This window comes from Mya arenaria, chromosome 4 (assembly GCF_026914265.1).
Source record: "Mya arenaria isolate MELC-2E11 chromosome 4, ASM2691426v1".
NCBI lineage: Eukaryota > Metazoa > Mollusca > Bivalvia > Myida > Myidae > Mya > Mya arenaria.
The window spans coordinates 78,792,851-78,816,902 of record NC_069125.1 but is presented as its reverse complement, the minus strand read 5'-3'; the positions used below and the strand labels follow the sequence as shown (position 1 = coordinate 78,816,902).

The following is a 24,052-nucleotide window of genomic DNA, read 5'->3' as shown; positions in this document are numbered from 1 at the left end:
CTGTGTTGAGGCCTTAAAAGGCTTAATGCGCCCGATGACATGCTTATATGTTTGAAGAAGGATTTGAAACATGCCTTTGAAAGATTTAATTGAATGTTGAGTTTTCTTAACAAGTCTATTAGACGCTTTCTATAAGCCACATGCTCAACGATTTCAGAAAAGAAATCCATTTAGCCAGACTGATATTATATAATCTCACGCGGCTTTATTTGCCTATTGCGACATTTGCTTGATACAGTGTATTATGTTTCACTTTTGAGGCATTGAGTGCATTCATTAATAAATAATTCCGGCGTTTAGTATTTACTTAATGTATCACGTTTAGAAAATATGCAACAAGCTACACATGAGCTGACCAGATCACAGTTGATCAAGGTTTAGTGAAAACAGGAGTAACAAATACGCGCTAGCGTGGAAAACTGAATAGTCTACATTGCCAGCTTTAGGAGGTCTGCCAATTAAATGGACTAATTAATTCAATTGTTTGATAACGGATATGCAAATCAGGACAATTCATGTATAATTCCTCGTTCCAGCGTTTGTTCTGAAAGCTAGGATACTGGCTATGACGTATGAATGTATTCCACGAGTCTGTGTCTACTGTAAAGATTTTTTTTCTAATATTTTATATAATTCAGAATGTCATAACTTGGCGGGAATACAATTGCAATGTATATGCAACGTGCTATAAACTCGCTAGCTCCATTGTGCTTTCAAGAACGCCACTGGTCAGAAGTATTGGGTTTGTGCAATCTTCATTTCGATACCGGGTATCTACAAACATTTAATTTTTGAAAAACTGTGCAACAACACGAAATTATCAAAGGCAGTTATTGTTCAGACCTAAAGAGAAGTTCCCAGCCATATGTAATGCTATTAATGCGTCTCTCACGGAACAACAATGGATTTATAATAAATCATCCTTCGAGTGCGGTACAGAGGCTTATCTTTGCCGTGAAAGGATAGCTTGTAGAAAATGGACATTAATCGATTGCTAAGATATAGGTTTCATGTGAACAAAACAGCAATAATAAATAATTGATGTTTAATTGACAAGAACGTGCCACATTCTCAGCTTTTCGTCATCATGAGTATAACATAAAAGTATTGTGAGTCAACGGATGTGTTCCTTAAGGACGTATATTTTTTCAATGAAACACGGGCTATAAAAATATGAAAATAGACGCAAAGCTCGCTTGGCTGGCGGATGGATACAAGCCCAAGTTGTTCGAGGATGCTTCTCTGAAACAGAAAGAGGTAGAACCGACGATCAGAGACAACTTCCTCCTGACCCCACAGGACGACCCACGAACGTTCGTGGAGTATAACATCGGGGGCCAGTCAGAGGAGGAGCCACGGAGACCAAAAACCGCTCAGAGGAGGATAAAAAGCGCGTCCTCCGTCCACCTCAAGGACAGACCATGGCGCAATCAGGCTCCACCTAGATACCCTGAAAGTTTTGTACCAAGAAGCCGACCGGTGTCGGCAAAACCGACGTCCACTCGGCCAGCCTCTGCTGTACCCGCGAGAGGCTGGAGCAGGAGCGTAACCCCGTCACCACGCAGAGTAAAGAGCGCAGGGTCAACAAGGACATTGGCGGAGAATCATTCCCGTGATGTGATAGATAATTTGAGAAAAGGTTTCACGTTAGTTAACAAATTGTATGACAATGCGATCCGCAGCAGCAATATAAGACTGCATCCTGCAAGCCCGGCACCGGATTACCGGTACTTTGACAGGCACTCTCGTTGTTATGACCACAACCACGCACACCTGAGGCTGTCCAATTACCGACCCCAGCCTGCCTGTGGGGGGTTCCTGGAGAGCTGCGGCTCCAGGGCGATTTCCCCCGCCCGCAAGGACGACCCAAACGTCCAACCTCAGCGATATATTGACTATCATAGACCCAGTACCGCGCCAACCACGGTAATCAGAACAATTTTTTTTTCTGAACAACTGCTGGATATATAATTATAACATCCTCATTATGTCAATTTTTATGTCCACCCATCTGACCTTACCCCAATGTTTCGACGGTATTGACTCCATTGGTACTCATAATTATGCACCATATGCCGATTCGCTAATGTATTTAGCCGTCGCATGGTATAATCACGGACCTATAAACCGTGGTATAATAAAAGAAAAATAAATATACAGGATTCATAGAGGCAACACGATTGATTTTAATATTTGTGCGTAACCGTTTTAACCATTTTTAATACCAGTTACTTCCCTTTTATTAAACATTGCCATGTTGTTGATATTTATTAATCGACAAAAAGTTCATTCCAGTTTTATAAGAACAATACAACCAAGCATCCGTTATTCAAACATTAAGCTATAAAACTCCCAATTAGTCTGAAGACAAATCCATGTGAAAAATAGCCACGCTTGTAATCGAAAATAGTTTTCAAATATATATATATATATGTAGCGCCTAAAATTCTCTGGGCAAGATAAACGAGAAATACAGTCTAACATTCAACCACGTTTTATTTGGTAATCCCCTAACAGAGTGTCATGATGTATATTTACTCAATCCAAAAACTATTCTATCCTCATAACATAATCCTCTTCTTTTATATCATTCGTAATATCCAATAAGTCCATAATAATCCAACATTCCCTAAGTTCCACCTAATCCAATATTTCCGAAAGATCCATTTTCGTTACATATAATTATATATATATATATATATATATATATATATATATATATAAAATTTTAGAAGTTAAAGTATATATATATATCCCGGAACAACCTATTTTCGACCGCCTAAGGATTATTTACATTTCAATTATAAAGTTACAGTCTGTATATTTTATGAAAAACCCATACTTTAACTTCTAAAACAAACTAAAATTATATTAATTTTGCATCATGTTGGTGTAATTGCTTTCTTTTACTATAAATGGGGTGTTCGTACACCTTACCATTCATTTTGTTTATTTCGAAATTTCAAATATAAAAGCAAAATTTTTTAATCTAAATTTCTTTAACTTGTATTATTATGTGCATTCAAACATTTGCTTTTTTTAAATTTATTATTTTATCAAACATATTCTAAAACCATTAAAAGTGAGTTTTATAGTTAATGCTTTTATATTTCAAATTAATCTGCCATACACTTGCTGAATAAAATGTGTGAAAACTCATAAATAAACACATTAATCTTCTATTCAGGGCTTTTTCATAAAAAAATAGGAACAAGTCTGGCCTCTTTATCTCAAGAAATGATAATGTACAATGGTTCCAAACGGGAAAATTTAACATTGTTTCACATAAAAAATTTTTATATGCTTATAGCTCAATTATTATGATTTATACAAATAATTAGAAACAAACACGACTATCATAAGATCAGCACTAACAATGATTCCATGATTTAAAAAAATAAATGAATATTTTTATTTATTTTTAAAATAAGAACTAAAGTGTATTGTATGGTGTACCTTGGCTAGGGTTTTAGTAATAGCCATAATTGCTTCTTAGCAGTTAGATTCACAACATTATATTCATTTACAGAGGGGAGAGTTGCAATATGTACAGAGACCCAGCTCGGTAAGACTTACATGTATAACAGTTACCTATCTGACATACTTTGATAGATATGATTTTATAATTTGTGAGTTTCAAATTATGAAATGTGTTTAATTCATGTCTCTGATTTCAACATACACATGTAGCTGGTCCGAAGTACAGTTATAATTTTTGTTACAAGCTGTGTTTTTGTATTCTTAAAAGTTAAAATTCAAGTCTAATACATGTAAGTTGCCATGTATATGCCAATAGGTATATGCCAATACATATATGTTGTCATGTATATAATACATGTATGTATACATTTACAGTCCAGAGGCCATAGGCCACACTTTTGTAATTTTGTGCACCAAATGCACCTACACAATAAGAAGACTGACGAGACAGAATCTACAGGTGTGCCGGACTCAGAGGCCAGCGAGAATGTGGACTTCATCATGGAGTCAGCGGAGGGAAGGCTTATCAACAAATACAGGAAGGATAGCAATCACAGGTAGGTGAAGAGAAAGAAGTGAATCCGGCCAATTTTAATTTTTTGAAACAGATTTAAATATCTTGTTTTGTTTATCCAAATAAGTTGCATAAACTTGATTTTATAAAAATAAAGAAGGGTCATCCGGATTATTCTTTATTTCCTATAGAAGTCTCCAAACTATATAATTGGAAAACGTAGCTAGATTGAAACCAAAACAGAAATAGTGAGCATAACTTGATCCTGTTGTAAGGGACTTAAGATTATTCTAGAAATCAGAGCTTTATGTTAATTTGTAGATTATTTTTAATGCTGTAAAGCACAGATTTACATATAATAATAGTCGCAGCTTATTGTAAACTGATCAATATGAAATATAGATATTATATGCAATAATATCCTTTAAATTTGGATGTATGCATAATGGATAGGTATGCAAATAATGTAAATCAGCTTCTGTGGTTAGTTCTAACAGCAGTCTACACAGAGGCTTGTTGAAGTCTCCCAAACTGGAAGACTATGAGAAAGAGTAAGTAGCCCATTCACCTGTCAGATGGCACAAAACCTTTAACTTGTTTGGAAAAACATATCGATCAACTTTTTTCAAGTGTAGGTGACTTTTGTTTTAATTTGAAATTGTGCTTGAGTTTTGCTGTATACAGGAGTGTTGATGGCAATTGCACAGAAACTAAACTAAAATATTACTTTAGCAGGAGGGAGCATTGAGCCATGCTATTCACAAATATAATGAAGCAGGTGCATTTAAATTCAAGAAGAAAAATGTGTATTTTAAGAGATATTCTTTAATTTTCATAACAAATATGCTGTGCGTGGAATGACACTATCAGTGTCTTTTTTGTTGCTTTAAATTGTGTCGTTAGGTCCTGAAAGTGTCAGTATTAAGACACCTTTTCAGACTCAGCCCTTATCGTCACCATTTTCAGCAACAGGAAAGGTTGTTTTTTTCATGAACATGAGTACTTCACCTGGATTCTCCATCATGTTAAGGTCAATGCAAACAAGCTTTATTCAGCTTAATGCTGAAAGTCATACTTGGGTTTTGTGCTTATCTGAATCCCTCACCACTGAATGCAAATTAAACCTTATGCTGATTAATGCTCCGCTAAATTTAACACTGCATAAATTTAATACCTCTGTGCAGATGTGTCCTACGTTATATATATATGCAAAATAACATGATTACTCACAAGCTAAATAGACAAGTTCTCCTTGCACCATACCCACCACTTTTATGTAGCATTTTACTTGATTTCAGCCCTGATGTCTGCATTATCACTGCAAACTGTATCATCAGTTATAATATACATATGGTCTTATAACTGCGACCTCAGAATAATCTGACCAAGAAATACTGAAAATACTAGTAGTATTACTTATTGTTAACCGTTCTTTCATTGAAGCCGAGCGAAGGAAATTCAGAAATATTTGGTTGGAAAGAGTGCTAACAAAGCTGCAATTCTGAAATATATCAGGTGACCCCTGCATGGCATTTATCTTTTGATAAAATGTAAATGATATAATTATGTTCACCAGTTCTGTTGTCTGTATGTTCACCAGTTCTGTTGTCTGTATGTTCACCAGTTCTGTTGTCTGTATGTTCACAGGGTGTTTGCTGGTGGTTGTGTCAGTTGGTATCTTGTCAGTCTGTTGCTGCACAATGTCATGAACATGTTCAGTCTTAACATGGCCACTGTCATTTATTATATTAAAGTGCACTATAAAATGTTTATATTCTATGTGTTTATGTGTTGCATGCTGCATTGTACTATTGCTATGAAACACAAGCACAGTCTGAAAGCTTGTATAGTTTGATATTGAAGACAATGCATATATGCATGGTGTTCCGAGAGAAATTTGTTTGTGAACGGTGTTGAATTCAGTGCCTCATTTTGTCAGTGATGTACCTCTCTTGTTGGTCATTGTACAGTGTTGAATTCAGTGCCTCATTTTGTCAGTGATGTACCTCTCTTGTTGGTCATTGTACAGTGTTGAATTCAGTCCCTCATTTTGTCAGTGATGTACCTCTCTTGTTGGTCATTGTACAGTGTTGAATTCAGTCCCTCATTTTGTCAGTGATGTACCTCTCTTGTTGGTCATTGTACAGTGTTGAATTCAGTGCCTCATTTTGTCAGTGATGTACCTCTCTTGTTGGTCATTGTACAGTGTTGAATTCAGTCCCTCATTTTGTCAGTGATGTACCTCTCTTGTTGGTCATTGTACAGTGTTGAATTCAGTCCCTCATTTTGTCAGTGATGTACCTCTCTTGTTGGTCATTGTACAGTGTTGAATTCAGTGCCTCATTTTGTCAGTTATGTACCTCTCTTGTTGGTCATTGTACAGTGTTGAATTCAGTCCCTCATTTTGTCAGTGATGTACCTATCTGGCATAGCTTTCCTTCTTCTCTTTCTTCTTGTTGGCTGCATGAGTGAGTGACATGATTTTATTTTCACATGTTTATTCACAAAATATGTATAAAACACAAGTTCACAAGATTAGTGCACATGCCATACATTATCAAAACCTTACTTAGAGTTAACAGAAATAACTAATATTTCATAAATAAAACAATTGCATGAGAACTTAAGACATATTAATTTTGCATTACATTTGCCTAGTCCTTTGTATAAATTAAACATGATGGTCATATTGTATAATATGCATGGCCGATTATGTTAGTGTGACATCATTTAAACAATGATAAACAATGTTACAAATATCTGCTATTCTTTTATACCAATGCATGTTGTCATTTGCATTATTAAAGAACAAATACACATTTGCAGAAGATACTGCTTTTTTTAAATCACAATGAATAATTATTTAAATTGTAAATTTAAGTTTAAATCTCATTTTTTCATGCGTTTATGCTGTAATAACGCAGCACTTAATTCAAGCAAGCAAATTACCAAGAAGCACTAGCGTGCTTCATGGAATTTGCTCTCGTGCCCTACTGACTTTATACAGCATAAATGCATGAATAATTTTATCAATCCTTTAGTAAAGCAGGTTTTCTCAGGTGTGTGAGTTTTGACAGAAATGAGGATTTTAAGATAAAAAAAAAAAAATTCTTTTCAAAAAGAAGTTTTTGTTATGATTTGAAAAAGAGCCAGCCTTTCCTTGAACTCTTGTTTATATATCTAAAAGTAAGCAGGCCTTTAATATTGCATATTTGTGTTGACAGCTCGATCCCAGAGATGAAGGAAGAGATCTTGTAAGTGCTAGCACATATTCCAATGTATTTGCTGGAACTTGGATCCCTAGAGTTTTCGCAAATTTGTGTGTTTTTCGGATGCCCAACTGTCGCTACAGTTATTGAGAACTGGCTTTGACTGAATGTGTGGCAATTTTGTGGCTGCAATTTTTCATTTTACGCCTTTTTGGAATTTGTTGTGAATGTAGTCTTGCAAACACATCATATTGAAAACACAGACAGGCCACATCATCTTACAAACATGGACAGGCCACATCATCTTACAACACAGACAGGCCACATCATCTTACAACATAGACAGGCGACATCATCTTACAACACAGACAGGCCACATCATCTTACAACACAGAAAGGCCACATCATCTTACAACACAGACAGGCCACATCACAGACAGGCCACATCATCTTTCAACACAGACAGGGCATATCATCTTACAACACAGACAGGCCACATCATCTTACAAACATCATCTTTCAACACAGACAGGCCACATACACTTTCAACACAGACATACCACATCATCTTATAACACAGACAAGCCACATCATCTTTCAACACAGACAGGCCACATCATCTTACAACACAGACAGGCCACATCATCTTTCAACACAGACAGGCCACATCATCTTACAACACAGACAGGCCACATCATCTTTCAACACAGACAAGCAACATCATCTTTCAACACAGACAAGCCACATCATCTTTCAACACAGACAAGCCACATCATCTTACACCACAGACAGGCCACATCATCTTACAAACATCATCTTTCAACACAGACAGGCCACATCATCTTACAAACATCATCTTTCAACACAGACAGGCCATATCATCTTACAACACAGACAGGCCACATCATCTTACAAACATCATCTTTCAACACAGACAGGCCACATCATCTTTCAACACAGACAGGCCACATCATCTTACAACACAGACAAGCCACATCATCTTACAACACAGACAGGCCACATCATCTTTCAACACAGACAGGCCACATCATCTTACAACACAGACAGGCCACATCGTCTTTCAACACAGACAGGCCACATCATCTTTCAACACAGACAGGCCACATCATCTTACAACACAGACAGGCCACATCATCTTTCAACACAGACAAGCTACATCATCTTTCAACACAGACAGGCCACATCATCTTTCAACACAGACAAGCTACATCATCTTACAACACAGACAGGCCACATCATCTTTCAACACAGACAAGCTACATCATCTTACAACACAGACAGGCCACATCATCTTTCAACACAGACAAGCTACATCATCTTACAACACAGACAGGCCACATCATCTTTCAACACAGACAAGCCACATCATCTTACACCACAGACAGGCCACATCATCTTACACCACAGACAGGCCACATCATCTTACACCACAGACAGGCCACATCATCTTACACCACAGACAGGCCACATCATCTTACACCATAGACAGGCCACATCATCTTACACCACAGACATACCACATCATCTTACACCACAGACAGGCCACATCGTCTTTCAACACAGACAGGCCACATCATCTTTCAACACAGACAGGCCACATCATCTTACAACACAGACAGGCCACATCATCTTTCAACACAGACAAGCTACATCATCTTTCAACACAGACAAGCCACATCATCTTTCAACACAGACAAGCCACATCATCTTACACCACAGACAGGCCACATCATCTTACAACACAGACAGGCCACATCATCTTACACCATAGACAGGCCACATCATCTTACACCACAGACATACCACATCATCTTACACCACAGATAGGCCACATCATCTTACACCATAGACAGGCCACATCATCTTACACCACAGACAGGCCACATCATCTTACACCACAGACAGGCCACATCATCTTACACCATAGACAGGCCACATCATCTTACACCACAGACATACCACATCATCTTACACCACAGATAGGCCACATCATCTTACACCACAGACATACCACATTGTCTTAGTTTCACATTTTTGGCTTAAGAAATGTCCATGTACAATTGTTTATGCACATATTTGTATATATACTATAGTACACGAAGACATTTAGATGGTTAATTTATATTGCTAGTTCTTTATAAAAGCACTTTTCATTTTTGTTGCTTGCATTCCCTGCACTTATCTTTCAACGTTTAATCACATGATATTCCCACACATCTTGTAATGCTAGCATTGAAATATTGACTCATTGTATATATAATTTATTTTTTTAATACTATTAACATATATACTGGTTTCCATGATGTCTTTGACTAAATACCAATAAAATGTAACTATTCAGTAAATTAAGCATGAGTAATCCAATTAGAGGATCATAGAAATGTTACAAAGAGATGTGGTTAACTGTTGTATTAGAAATCTGACCCTGAATTATTCAGAAGATGTTATTTTTCTTCATGATGCATTTCTTTCTTTACAGTTAATTTAATTTATTTGTAACAGCGTGGTGTAGAAATGTCCATTATTGGTGTGTGTGTATTTCAGTGTTATGTCCAGTATTAGTGGGTGTGTGTGTCAGTGTAATGTCCAGTATTGGTGGGTGTGTATGTCAGTGTCATGTCCAGTATTGGTGGGTGTGTATGTCAGTGTAATGTCCAGTATTGGTGGGTGTGTATATCAGTGTAATGTCCAGTATGGTGGGTTTGTATGTCAGTGCAATGTCCAATATTGGCGGGTGTGTATTTCAGTGTTATGTCCAATATTGGTGGGTGTGTATGTCAGTACAATGTCCAGTATTGGTGGGTATGTATGTCAGTACAATGTCCAGTATTGGTGGGTGTGTATGTCAGTGCAATGTCCAGTATTGGTGGGTGTGTATTTCAGTGTTATGTCCAGTATTGGTGGGTGTGTATGTCAGTGTAATGTCCAGTATTGGTGGGTGTGTATATCAGTGTAATGTCCAATATTGGTGGGTGTGTATGTCAGTGTTATGTCCAGTATTGGCGGGTGTGTATTTCAGTGTTATGTCCAGTATTGGTGGGTGTGTATGTCAGTACAATGTCCAGTATTGGTGGGTATGTATGTCAGTACAATGTCCAGTATTGGTGGGTGTGTATGTCAGTGCAATGTCCAGTATTGGTGGGTGTGTATGTCAGTGCAATGTCCAGTATTGGTGGGTGTGTATTTCAGTGTTATGTCCAGTATTGGTGGGTGTGTATGTCAGTGTAATGTCCAGTATTGGTGGGTGTGTATATCAGTGTAATGTCCAATATTGTTGGGTGTGTATGTCAGTGTAATGTCCAGTATTGGCGGGTGTGTATGTCAGTGTAATGTCCAGTATTGGCGGGTGTGTATGTCAGTGTAATGTCCAGTATTGGCTGGTGTGTATGTCAGTGTAATGTCCAGTATTGGCGGGTATGTATGTCAGTGTAATGTTCAGTATTGGTGGGTGTGTATGTCAGTGTAATGTCCAGTATTGGTGGGTGTGTTATGTCCAGTATTGATGGTTGTGTATGTCAGTGTAATGTTCATTATTAGCGGGTGTGTACACAGTGTAATGTCCATTATTGGTGTGTGTATGTCAGTGTAATTTCCAGTATTGGTGGGTGTGTATGTCAGTGTAATGTCCAGTATTGGTGGGTGTGTAATGTCCAGTATTGATGGTTGTGTATGTCAGTGTAATGTTCATTATTAGTGGGTGTGTACACAGTGTAATGTCCATTATTGGTGGGTGTGTATGTCAGTGTAATTTCCAGTATTGGTGGGTGTGTATGTCAGTGAAATGTCCAGTATTGGTGGGTGTGTACACAGTGTAATGTCCATTATTGGTGGGTGTGTATGTCAGTGTAATTTCCAGTATTGGTGGGTGTGTATGTCAGTGAAATGTCCAGTATTGGTGGGTGTGTATGTCAGTGTAGTGTCCAGTATTGATGGGTGTGTATATCAGTGTAATGTCCAGTATGGTGGGTTTGTATGTCAGTGCAATGTCCAGTATTGGCGGGTGTGTATTTCAGTGTTATGTCCAGTTTTGGTGGGTGTGTATGTCAATGTAATATCCAGTATTGGTTGGTGTGTATGTCAGTGTAATGTCCAGTTTTTTTTTGGGGGGTGTATGTCAGTGTAATGTCCAGTATTGGTGAGTGTGTATGTCAGTGTAATGTCCAGTATTGGTGGGTGTGTATGTCAGTGTAATGTCCAGTATTGGCGGGTGTGTATGTCAGTGTTTTCAATGTTTCAGGTTGAGTGGGACAGAGGGTCGGCCGGGATCACCGAGTTCCCTGGACGGAGACAGTTGCCATGGGGATGTAGAGGATGGAAATTTCACAGGCATAGGTATTCAGACTTATATCATTACTGCATTCTGATATGGGTTAAGCATTATATTATAATGCCTTGAAGCCAACTGTAAATTGTTGCAACAAAATTGATTAATATTAGTTTTGTTTTGTTTCAGAGTAATTTAGAGGTTATTTTTTGTTGATTTTCAAGTTTCCTGAAATGAATGTGATAGCTCTACAATAAGTGTGAGAGCTTGACCATGTCTTATGGAACACCAGTGACCTTCAAAGAACCATAAGCTCAATTGCCCAAGTGTTAGTGTAGCCTAAGTGTACATGGAATGCTTTCATGAATAAAAAAAAATACCACAATGTATATAACACTTATTTTTTTATAACACTTCTTAAAGATTTTTTGATGTTTTTTTACGAAATGTTCTGAAGATTTCCAAAAGTTGTCCAAGGCCGTCAGAATAACAATGCTGTAAAGATTTATAATCTTAATCCTGCTTCAATATATATCTTATGGGTAACTTGTCCTTTGAGCATGTATAGAAGTAGAGGAAAACTTTAGTATTTCATAAATCAATGTCTTCTATTTGGCTGTACATGTATGTTACATATTCTGTAATATTGTATTCTGTTAGTGTGATGAGACAGTGTTATGCTGAGTATCTTGTCTTTATTTCTGCTGTTCTACCAAGGTGGATGATCAACACCCAGTTACAGAACATGAACTCTTGTTTACTAAACTTTCAGAAGTTCGAGTTACTTCCCCTGTTAAGTTTGAACAAGCTTTAGTATCAAAACCCAAGTCCGATCTGACAAAACACAAACCAAAACGTGAAGACCACAGTGAGTGTGGGGGTTGTAAGTGCTGTGTTGTTGCCCTTGTGGTGTTGTTTTGCTGTGGCTAGTTGTCATGGCTACCAACTTTACTATTTAACTTTTCAGTCCCAACTAATCGCACATCGCACCAAAAATAACTTGCTTTAAATGATGTCAGTTTAGAGCGAAAAAGTAAAATGTGAAATAATTCTTTAAAATAGAACACAACAGTTTTAATATATGCCATTTAGAGTGGTTTTATATGTCTGGTTTACGGGATGAAAAACAGTTTCATGTCCCAACTATTTTTGTTATTGAATTAGTTTGGTTAAAGAAGTTAATGTTTGAGTCACATAAGAAAAGGAATAATGTTTCTATAACTTATACCCATACTGCTTGTTACCGGTAGTTGGAGAGTTTTTATTATTGCTTAAAGATTAGCAAAGACATGATGGGTTTGCGATAGTATGGAGCAAACAGTAAAGTTATTGATATTTTCAAATTTGAAAAAAAACTTCATTGCATCAAAATAATTGCTAATACTGGACATATGCCTTGTTTTTATATTTGTAGATGATAATATCAAATATATCATGTTCCATGTTACGCAACTTGATTCAATTCTACTGCAGTCCGTTAAGATTTTAGATGGAAAAATTCTTCATTTGGTAACTTTATAATAAACATTTGCATTCGTCTTATATTGATTTCATACTTTAAACAATGAACATACCCATGCCAGATATATTCTGTGCAATAACAGGCATTAAACAATGAACATACCCATGCCAGATATATTCTGTGCAATAACGGGCATTAAACAATGAACATACCCACGCCAGATATATTCTGTGCAATAACGGGCATTTAACAATGAACATAGCCACGCCAGATATATTCTGTGCAATAACGGGCATTAAACAATGAACATACCCACGCCAGATATATTCTGTGCAATAACAGGCATTAAACAATGAACATACCCACGCCAGATATATTCTGTGCAATAACAGGCATTTAACAATGAACATACCCACGCCAGATATATTCTGTGCAATAACAGGCATTAAACAATGAACATACCCATGCCAGATTTATTCTGTGCAATAACAGGCATTAAACAATGAACATACCCATTCCAGATATATTCTGTGCAATAACAGGCATTAAACAATGAACATACCCACGCCAGATATATTCTGTGCAATAACGGGCATTTAACAATGAACATACCCACGCCAGATATATTCTGTGCAATAACGGGCATTAAACAATGAACATACCCACGCCAGATATATTCTGTGCAATAACAGGCATTTAACAATGAACATACCCACGCCAGATATATTCTGTGCAATAACAGGCATTAAACAATGAACATACCCACGCCAGATATATTCTGTGCAATAACAGGCATTTAACAATGAACATACCCACGCCAGATATATTCTGTGCAATAACAGGCATTAAACAATGAACATACCCACGCCAGATATATTCTGTGCAATAACAGGCATTTAACAATGAACATACCCACGCCAGATATATTCTGTGCAATAACAGGCATTAAACAATGAACATACCCACGCCAGATATATTCTGTGCAATAACAGGCATTTAACAATGAACATAGCCACGCCAGATATATTCTGTGCAATAACAGGCATTTAACAATGAACATACCCACGCCAGATATATTCTGTGCAATGACAGGCATTAAACAATCAACATACCCACGCCAGATATATTCTGTGCAATAACAGGCATTTAACAATGAACATACCCACGCCAGGTATATTATGTGCAATAACAGGCATTTAACAATGAACATAGCCACTCCAGATATATTCTGTGCAATAACAGGCATTTAACAATGAACATACCCACGCCAGGTATATTCTGTGCAATAACAGGCATTAAACAATGAACATACCCACGCCAGGTATATTCTGTGCAATAACAGGTAATCTCCCTAGGCAGTTATTCTATTACTGAAAAGTTGTTTGTGATTTTAATGGTAGAAATTGTTAATTTTTCATTGGTCCATCTGCATTAACTCTAAGTACCAAACTTATTTTAATGATATGTGCTGGTATAAGTTGACTAATAAAATAATTGTCCTTTGCATACATGGCGTTATAACTCTGATGAATACTTGTTACAGGCAAAAAGAAGTTTGTGTTTCGATATCGCTATTTCGCGGGTATAAACAAAACTTGAAAAGTGGATATTTTTTTTCCTGGGGAAAGTTTGTAGATGTTTGCTAGAACATGGCTTTTTTGGTGCTTTTGTTGGCAGCAAATGTATGCCAACTCGGCTGCAAGTCATTACCTTCTTATATAGAGAATAGCAAAGTGGGGAAACAGTTTTCCTGCATCTGTGCGCCATTCTGGGCCATTCGCTACAGAGATGTCATTTTGTCACAAACTTATGAAATAAGCATTTGTGTATTTATGAGGTTGAATGGTTAGGCCAATATAGATAAATTGCTAGATTTTCATTCAATTTTTTTAAATGGGTAGGGTTTTTTATTCTTCTTAGATGACTGTTTCACAATTGATTATGTGGTCATGCTCTTTCTCATTGCATAAGGGACCATAAACATGTGTTACTAGACAAACCACTAACATGATCATAACAATTCTTCTTTTTTACATGTTATACACCAAGACCATAGGTATGAATTAACGCCGTTCCTAGACAGTACCAGACCGATACGCAAACACAGATTCTAGTTCAACATTTTTATTTGAGTCAATAAAATTAAAGGGGTGGCAGAAATAAGAGGGGGCGGGAGGGGATGCACATCTAGCAATTAATTTAAAGTCGCCTTAATACAAGTCTTTTGTTTTGGTGATGGACAATCTGTAATATTGTACATGGTAGATAGTTTTGCCCATTTATATCAAAAGTAAAAACAAATAACCTTTAAATATTTTGCACAATTTTGGGGCATTGAAGCTCTACCCATGCACTTTTTAATTACCATAACAATTCTAAAACCTAAGAAACATGCTATTGCTTGTTTTGATTTTCAGAATTCCCTAATTTGTACTGCACTTTTTGCTTATAATGCCCATTTTTTACAATCTTAATTATTGATCTAAAAATATAGTGAAAGAATAAGATTTATTTGTCAGAAAACTGTTTTTATGCTTTTCAACTTTTAATTAATTTTATTAATAACTTTTGTCTTTAAAAGCCTACCAGAGTAATGTTAATATATCTACCTCTACCATGTTGCCATAGGTGTGTTGACACCCCATGTCTTTGTGTACAGGGCGGACAGGAGAGCCAGCACCTATCCTTGAAGAAGTCGGGGACACAGATGGCGGACGGACCCCCGCTGATGGCCCCACCCCCTGGGATGACTCCAAGGTAAACTTGTTACATTCCTTATTGCCTGTATATGAAGACATTATTTGAGGTGCTTGTGTTGAAGGCCCTACATGGATCTGCCTCAAGGGAATGGTGTTCCTGCTTATAAAATGTTTAAACTGTTTACTTACCATGGATGTTTTCTTCATGGTTGACATTTTGATTGATGAAAACTCTCATTACCCCACTTTGGTTGAAGGAGATTCTCATTATCCCCCTTGAATTTAGATGGGCTCTCATTATTCTGCTTGGATTGAGGGAAACTACCATTACAACCCCCCTCCCCCCTTAAGCTGAAGGAGACTCTTATTACCCCTTTTGGTTCATACACACACACACTTACAACTGAGGGAAACTCTCATTACCCACCTCTGGTTGAGGGAAACTCTCATTACCCACCTCTGGTTGAAGGAAACTCTCATTACCCACCTCTGGTTGAGGGAAACTCTCATTACTCACCTCTGGTTGAGGGAAACTCTCATTACTCACCTCTGGTTGAGGTAAACTCTCATTACCCACCTCTGGTTGAGGGAAACTCTCATTACCCACCTCTGGTTGAGGTAAACTCTCATTACCTACCTCTGGTTGAGGGAAACTCTCATTACCCACCTCTGGTTGAGGGAAACTCTCATTACCCACCTCTGGTTGAGGTAAACTCTCATTACCTACCTCTGGTTGAGGGAAACTCTCATTACCCACCTCTGGCTGAGGGAAACTCTCATTACTTGTTTGGATTAAGGGAGACTCTCATCGCCCCCCTTGGATTGAGGGATTCTCTAATTGTCCAGCTTGGATTGAGGGATACTCTAATTGTCCAGCTTGAATTGAGGGAAACTCATAATCCCCTTGGATTGAGGGAAGCATACATTACCCTCTTTGGTTGAAGAAGATCCTTATTACCCCCATTGGATTGAGGGAGATCCTTATAACCCCCATTGGATTGAGGGAGATCCTTATTACCCCTATTGGATTGAGGGAGATCCGTAGTACCCCCATTGGATTGAGGGAGATCCGGATTACCCCCATTGGATTGAGGGAGATCCTTATTACCCCCATTGGATTGAGGGAGATCCTTATTACCCCCATTGGATTGAGGGAGATCCTTATTACCCCCATTGGATTGAGGGAGATCCGTATTACCCCCATTGGATTGAGGGAGATCCGTATTACCCCCATTGGATTGAGGGAGATCCGTATTACCCCCATTGGATTGAGGGAGATCCGTATTACCCCCATTGGATTGAGGGAGATCCTTATTACCCCTATTGGATTGAGGGAGATCCTTATTACCCCCATTGGATTGAGGGAGATCCGTATTACCCCCATTGGATTGAGGGAGATCCTTATTACCCCCATTGGGTTGAGGGAGATCCTTATTACCCCCATTGGATTGAGGGAGATCCGAATTACCCCCATTGGATTGAGGGAGATCCGTATTACCCCCATTGGATTGAGGGAGATCCGTATTACCCCCATTGGATTGAGGGAGATCCGTATTACCCCCATACGATTGAGGGAGATCCTTATTACCCCTATTGGATTGAGGGAGATCCGTATTACCCCCATTGGATTTAGGGAGATCCTTATTACCCCCATTGGATTGAGGGAGATCCGTATTACCCCCATTGGATTGAGGGAGATCCGTATTACCCCCATTGGATTGAGGGAGATCCGTATTACCCCCATTGGATTGAGGGAGATCCGTATTACCCCCATTGGATTGAGGGAGATCCGTATTACCCCCATTGGATTGAGGGAGATCCGTATTACCCCCATTGGATTGAGGGAGATCCGTATTACCCCCATTAGATTGAGGGAGATCTGTATTACCCCCATTAGATTGAGGGAGATCTTTATTACCCCCATTAGATTGAGGGAGATCCTTATTACCCCCATTGGATTAAGGGAGATCCGTATTACCCCCATTAGATTGAGGGAGATCCTTATTACCCCCATTGGATTAAGGGAGATCCGTATTACCCCCATTAGATTGAGGGAGATCCTTATTACCCCCATAGGATGGAGGGAGACCCTTAATAGCCCATTGGATTGAGGGAGACCCTTAATAGCCCATTGCATTGGATTGAGGGAGACTCTCATTATGCCCCTTGGGTTCAGAGCAACTCTCATTACCCCCATTGGTTAAAGGAGCTGCATTGCTCCCCTTTGATTGGGGATAATCTCATTACCCACCTTTATTTGTTGGTCATAGACTATACATATACAGGGTAAGGTTTCAAAGATGATATTATTCCATTTGGGGGTCATTAAAGTCCCACAGAAATGGCTTTGTTGGCTTATAGTAAAGATAGCACATCATTTTCTGTTAGTATTTCATTTTTATCATAAAACACACAAACTTTTAGTTTTAAAACTTTAACAGCTATAAATGTTAAATTAATTTAAGGATTTTATTTGATTTGTTGTGAAAGGTTTTATAGTGTTTGATTAAATAATAGCAAGCATTTTTAAAACATGTCAATCATGAGAATCATTTCTTGTTATTCATTCTGTATGGCTTAGGTCGGGTCAAGAGCCAACAACAAAGCAATCAGGCTCAACATTTATTTTTGAATGATAATAAAATCTCTGCTGATCTGGTGCTTTTACAATTGAGGACATTGAAGCGCGAGTGTCTAGAAAAACATTTAAACAGGCCATAGATGACAAAAGGAGAGTGATTAATAGAAAATTGAATACAATGCTATAACTAAATGTCAGCCTTTATTGGGTTATCATATAATAGCAATCTAATGTTCACTGAAAGTTGGATCATGTGTTTGATTGTGTTTTTAATTGGAGAAAATTTGCAATCAATAATTTTGAAAATGAAGGGAAATTAAACACAAACTCCATGAAATTCTCTGACTTTTGTGTAGATTTATATTGTAACGCAGTGTGATTGTTTGAATGCTGATCCGAGGATAAATAGGAAATAATGAAAGCCCGGAAATAATAGAAGCCTGGTGTTTCAGAATCAATAGTAAGCAAAACTTGACTGAAGACAGCAGTGGGATTATCATTCAGCTTGTGAAGAATATTTGTTAATATTTAGTTATTTGACTGAGGTTTGTAGGGTTTTTTTTCATGGTAACTCTAGTCATAATTTCTGGTCATAATTTGCTGACATGTGTTGGCTATTGTGGTTTTGATCTGCTTTGTAACTAGAACTTGGTGTAAGTGTTCAGCAATTTTTAAAACAATACTAATACTATTTCAGTTATTAAAATTGTATCCAAATGAACACATGAATGGTATACATTGGTTGATTGGGAGTTTAATTAACATAATTGTATTGACATGCATGTATGTGTGCTTTAGAGTGGTACATGACAAATACTAAAAAAATTGTTATGCCAGATAAAATGGTAGACAGGGGAAGGAAGGGCTTCACCGTATGTGATGTGGTGGCTAGTTAAGTGTATGTCACAATGATATGGACTAGGCTCATGTGAACAGGCTTCTGTGATGTGGTGGCTAGTTAAGTGTATGTCACAATGATATGGACTAGGTTCATGTGAACAGGCTTCTGTGATGTGGTGGCTAGTTAAGTGTATGTCACTATGATATGGACTAGGTTCATGTGAACAGGCGCCTGTGATGTGGTGGCTAGTTAAGTGTTTGTCACAATGATATGGACTAGGCTCATGTGAACAGGCTCTACAAGTGTAGTTTACACATTTCTTCAAAAACATCATGTACAATTTGTATGTAGGAAATATTAAATGATTATGAAAGTGAGCCTATAGGAATACAACGATACTTTGCTCAGGTGTTTTAAACTACAACTGCTATGTATATGTTTATGACTACACATACAGTTACACATACACGTAGTGTTCACAAGCTTCTGTTTTGATATCACAGGTTTAAGCCCAACTTGAAAATGGCACTGAGGATTGTAACATTTTCATAACTGGAGCTTCTTCTCTCTTTTTCAAGTATAGAATTGAAAGTTAGGTCTATGAAGCTATATGTACAACAAAGCTCTCCATTTAAAATAAGAACTTGTTTGATGGTCATATTCTTTGATATGAAAAAGTTCATGCAATGATAGGTAACTCTGACCCAACCAATAAAGGGCATTTATTTAAAGTCAAGATATGAAGTGGACTTGTAAACTGGGAAATCAATGAGTTCTGGAAATATCACTGGCTTCTGTAAATAACCGGTGAACAAGCGCTATCATTGATTACATCAAGCTGTATTGACCAATGTTTGTGCTTTTTTGTATTACATGAACTTAGCTTTCACTCACAGCAGGTGTATTTGTTTGATTGTTATTCATTCGACTTTGGGAACATGGAGTTGTGACATTATGTTACCAAAATGAAATAATTATAGTAAACTTTGTATTTTTTCTGCTTGATATTAATAAATTATACTTTTGTAAGTTTTAGCATTGAGCCCAGTTTCAGCAGTTTTGACTGGACAGTGGTGTTCTGGGCTAAATGTTCGGTAATAGTGGTAGTTAGGACAACTTTCAGGAACCGGGATTAAAATCATAGTTTTAAGCAATCTTCATCTCTTAGACCATTCAGAAGGCAACCATTAGAATATTTGGCCACAACATGGCACTAATAAAGTAGTCCACTAGTTATCTCAGTGTTTTGTCTGTATGTGTTCTATAGTCCCGGAAGAGTGTGGACAGTGGCAGTGCAGGGCCAAGTGAGGGATCGCGGACTGAGCGCCCACCAAGTCCACGAGAACCCCCACCCAGTCCAGAGCCTGTGCAGAAGGCACCCCCACCCACCCAGGCACCAGCCAGGCAGCCTCAAACACGGGGTTGCGTCAAGAAGAAGGTACTGAAGCAGTCTCAATATTTTTTTTTCATATTTTATAAACATATATTAAAGATTGTAACAGTTATTTTCCTCATCCTTAATTAAGGACTTAGCATCGATACCAGCTTTAGAAAATTCTTAAAACAATTGATATCATATGCATCAAAAACAAATAAGATTGCATGTTCTTCTTACAGACCAAAAAGCCAATAGAGCGAATAAGAACAGAGAAAAAGATGGAGGAAGTGACAGAAGCCCCACCACCTGTGGAGGAACACCCGTCCTCTCAGGATATACCCACTGACAGGTGAGTGACTTTAAAAAACACCCTTAAAAAATATTATTATAAAATTTTCATCTGCCTTAGTGTGCATGTTGCAAGGAAGGCACGGGAGTCCCAAGAAAGTTGGCTTAAAGTTGTTATATGTTCTGTAGCTGACAGAGCCTCCATTCAGCCTCGGTTCAGAACAGTCTGACAGGATATTCCATGGAGTTGACGTCAAAGATCTCATTAAAATGCATAACTTAATTCTCAAACAAGGGAAGCAAATATTGTAAATGAGATGTGTACCATTTTGATTACCTCCCTTCATGTTCCTGTAAGACGGTTGTCAAAACAGAGAAGTAGTTATTGAAAGTCAATAAAGTAATTGGGCACTTTGGAAATTTGATATTCTTGCATTGTCATTGCAACACAAATCATCTCTACCTTCGGAATAGCTTTTCAATTTTATCCAAAGTTAAACATCTTCATGTATAGAATTTTGGTCGTAATTTTTGTAATTTATAAAACTATGTCTTATTTGCCTTTCGTGCAGAAGATGGAGAAGGTTATTATAACTATTATTTTAGAAATAATATTCTTTCACCATTTATGTTCTGTTAAACCCTCTGTATTAAAAAAACTGACATTTTTGGAACAATTAGCTCACAAGACTTACTGTTGAAATATTGTTATGAGCCTTCTTGAGAAAGATATAAGTGAGTTTGCCTTCATATTCATTTGTACAAGTCACTTGATTAAGAGTGCTTCTTAAAACACTTTCCCAAAAAGCTTTGGACATTAAGATTTTTTTAAAGGTGGAAAAGAGGCAGTATCATGATAATAATCATTACTATGTGAAGCAGCTAAATTTCACATGGTCCTGGATCTGTGCTGGTGTTTAATGTCTATGGGGGGAAAGGAACATTCAAAGCATATGGAGAATATAGTTAAAAATCTTTTGTAACATTTTAAGCATTCTTTCTTTATTAAACTTTGTACTTTGTTAAAAGTAGATAACAGACATTTTACTAAAAAAAAAAGGCCAACTTTTAAATAAACTAGCACTCCTTGACAGCCTTTGATTGGTTTAGCGTAGACTTTTGCCCTCCAATTAAATTTACCAACTATCTCAGCAGTACTCTTCAATTCTGGATGTATTTCTGTTTACTGCCTAATTAAATTGCCTGTGTGAAGATTCACTCATATTGGCAGAGTGATTCAATCAATATCAAGTTTCAAAAGTTCACTCCAGGTAAGAAGTGGAAATGTTATCTGATTTTAAAGCCTTTTACAATTTTTACCATACTTATAAATTTTCTTTCAATTCTATTCACCATAAATGCAAATCTCCTCTTGTAAAAAACTCCAGGGACTAATTTTGGTTTTCTAAATTATTACCTTACATTAAACATTCATACTGTATGGAAATGCTTTGGAATTAACTGTTAGAATGTGTTTCATTTACTTACTATTAATTTTGATTTTTAATATTATGACACAAGAAATAAGGAGACTTACCATCAATGAATGAACTCTTCCGCCATATTTGGAATTTGGAATACTGACCAGGAAAATTAAATAATATTTGTGCATTTTCATTGGATGAGTTTTTTCATAAACTTCAGGCAACACTTAATTTACATTCTATACCAGAAGGTTACAAATATTTGATTTTAAAGATTTCTGATTGAATCAAAATTAAATTAAGTTGGGGACTGCTAAATATTTGTTTGCTTAATGTATTATGATGTTTCTATTAGTACCCCAGTTATTGAATACATTACAGCACAGAGATAGCCAATGTTAAATCATTTAATTTATTTGATGTGTATAAAGCTTTAAGGATTTTTTCACGGTCAACTATTATTTGGTAAGTATTATTATTTTTATTTCTTCTGTTATAGTTATTGTTCAAATTTTGTTGAAATATAATGTATTTTCACCTGTTTACCACCATTGGTTTTGACAAGACAAGGCTGGAGTTAGCCTCAAAATCTGTTCTAAATTCTATATTTGTATTCAATTCTTTGCCGTTGTATATTCTTCTGGGCATTTGTCAAGTAAATGCATTAAGTTTGCCACTGTGATTTTGTTTGAAGGAACCTACCAAGGTTACAAGGACAGATACCTGGCTTCCCCCCCCCCCCCCATCCTCCTCATTGCTTTTGGTGACAATGATAGGGTCTCAACTGGCCCCTACCCCCCTCCACATGCTCATTGCTGTTGGTGACCATTGGAGGGTCTCAATTGCCCCCCCCCATCCTCATTGTTACTGGTGACCATAAAAGGGTCTCAACTGGCTCCTCCTCCCCCTCATCCTCCTCTTTGCTATTGGTAATTAGTGGAGGGACTCAATTGCCCCCCCCCCCCCCCCCCCCCGCCCCTCATCAGAGTCTCATCTGGCTCCTCCTCCCCACCCTTATTGCAATTGGTGGCCATGGAAGGGTTCCAACTGGCTCCTTATCCCCATCAGCATCCTCTTTGCTTTTGGTGGCCATGGAAGGGTCTTAACTGGCTCAGCTTCCCCCCATCCTTCATCCTTCTCTTTGATATTACTGACCAGAGAAGAGTCTCAACTGGTTCCTCCTCCCCCTCATCCTCCCTATTGCTTTTGATGACCATGGTAGATTCTCAACTGGCTCTTCCCCACATTCTCCAATTTGCTAATGGTGCCCATGGAAGGGTCTCAGCTGGCTCTTCCCCCCTCACCTCTTCCTCCACTTTGCTAATGGTGACCTAGGAAGGATCTCAACTGGCTCCTCCCCCCTACCCCACCCATCATCCTCCACTTTGCTGTTGAAGACCATGGAAGGGTCTAAACTGGCTCCTCCACCCCCCTCTTGTCCTCCACTTTGCTAATGGTGACCATGGAAGAGTCCAAACTGGCTCCTTCCCAGCCCCTAGTCCTACACTTTGCTGCTGGTGACCATGGAAGGGTCTCAGCTGTCTCCTCATTATCCTCCACTTCACTACTGGTGACCATGGATGGGTCCCAACTGGCTCCTTCCCTGCCCCTCGTCCTACACTTTGCTAATGGTGGCCATGGAAGGACCTCAGCTGTCTCCTCCCCACCACCTCATCCTCCACTTGGCTACTGGTGACCATGAAAAGGTCCCAAATTGCTTCTTCTCCGCCCCTCGTTCTCCACTTTGCTAATGGTGACCATGGATGGGTCCCAACTGGCTCCTTTCCCGCCCCTCGTCCTCCTTTTGCTATTGGTGACCATGGAAGGGTCTCAACTGTCTCCTCTTTGCTATATGTGACAGTAGAAGGGTCTCAACCTGGTCAACCCCCCA

At 38.0% G+C, this 24,052-nt stretch overlaps 1 protein-coding gene across 15 annotated transcripts in view; it reads left to right on the top strand.

Annotated features, from left to right (window-relative positions):
- The window catches only part of LOC128231412 (uncharacterized), a 50,242-nt gene that overhangs the window by 14,461 nt on the left and 11,729 nt on the right, over positions 1–24,052 (top strand). For 3 of the 15 annotated variants that reach the window (XM_052944212.1, XM_052944214.1, XM_052944211.1), the window contains exons 2-11: positions 639–1,926; positions 3,530–3,565; positions 3,856–4,037; positions 4,483–4,545; positions 7,219–7,248; positions 11,462–11,556; positions 12,261–12,371; positions 15,610–15,707; positions 20,339–20,509; positions 20,689–20,798. In XM_052944212.1, coding sequence (XP_052800172.1) covers positions 1,174–1,926; positions 3,530–3,565; positions 3,856–4,037; positions 4,483–4,545; positions 7,219–7,248; positions 11,462–11,556; positions 12,261–12,371; positions 15,610–15,707; positions 20,339–20,509; positions 20,689–20,798 — 1,649 coding nt within the window. In that variant the 5' untranslated portion in view covers positions 639–1,173. Of the gene's footprint in view, positions 1–638; positions 1,927–3,529; positions 3,566–3,855; positions 4,038–4,482; positions 4,546–7,218; positions 7,249–11,461; positions 11,557–12,260; positions 12,372–14,493; positions 14,533–15,609; positions 15,708–20,338; positions 20,510–20,688; positions 20,799–24,052 lie in introns of all 15 variants that reach the window. The other 12 variants (XM_052944209.1, XM_052944207.1, XM_052944217.1 and 9 more) reach the window with 10 other exon arrangements.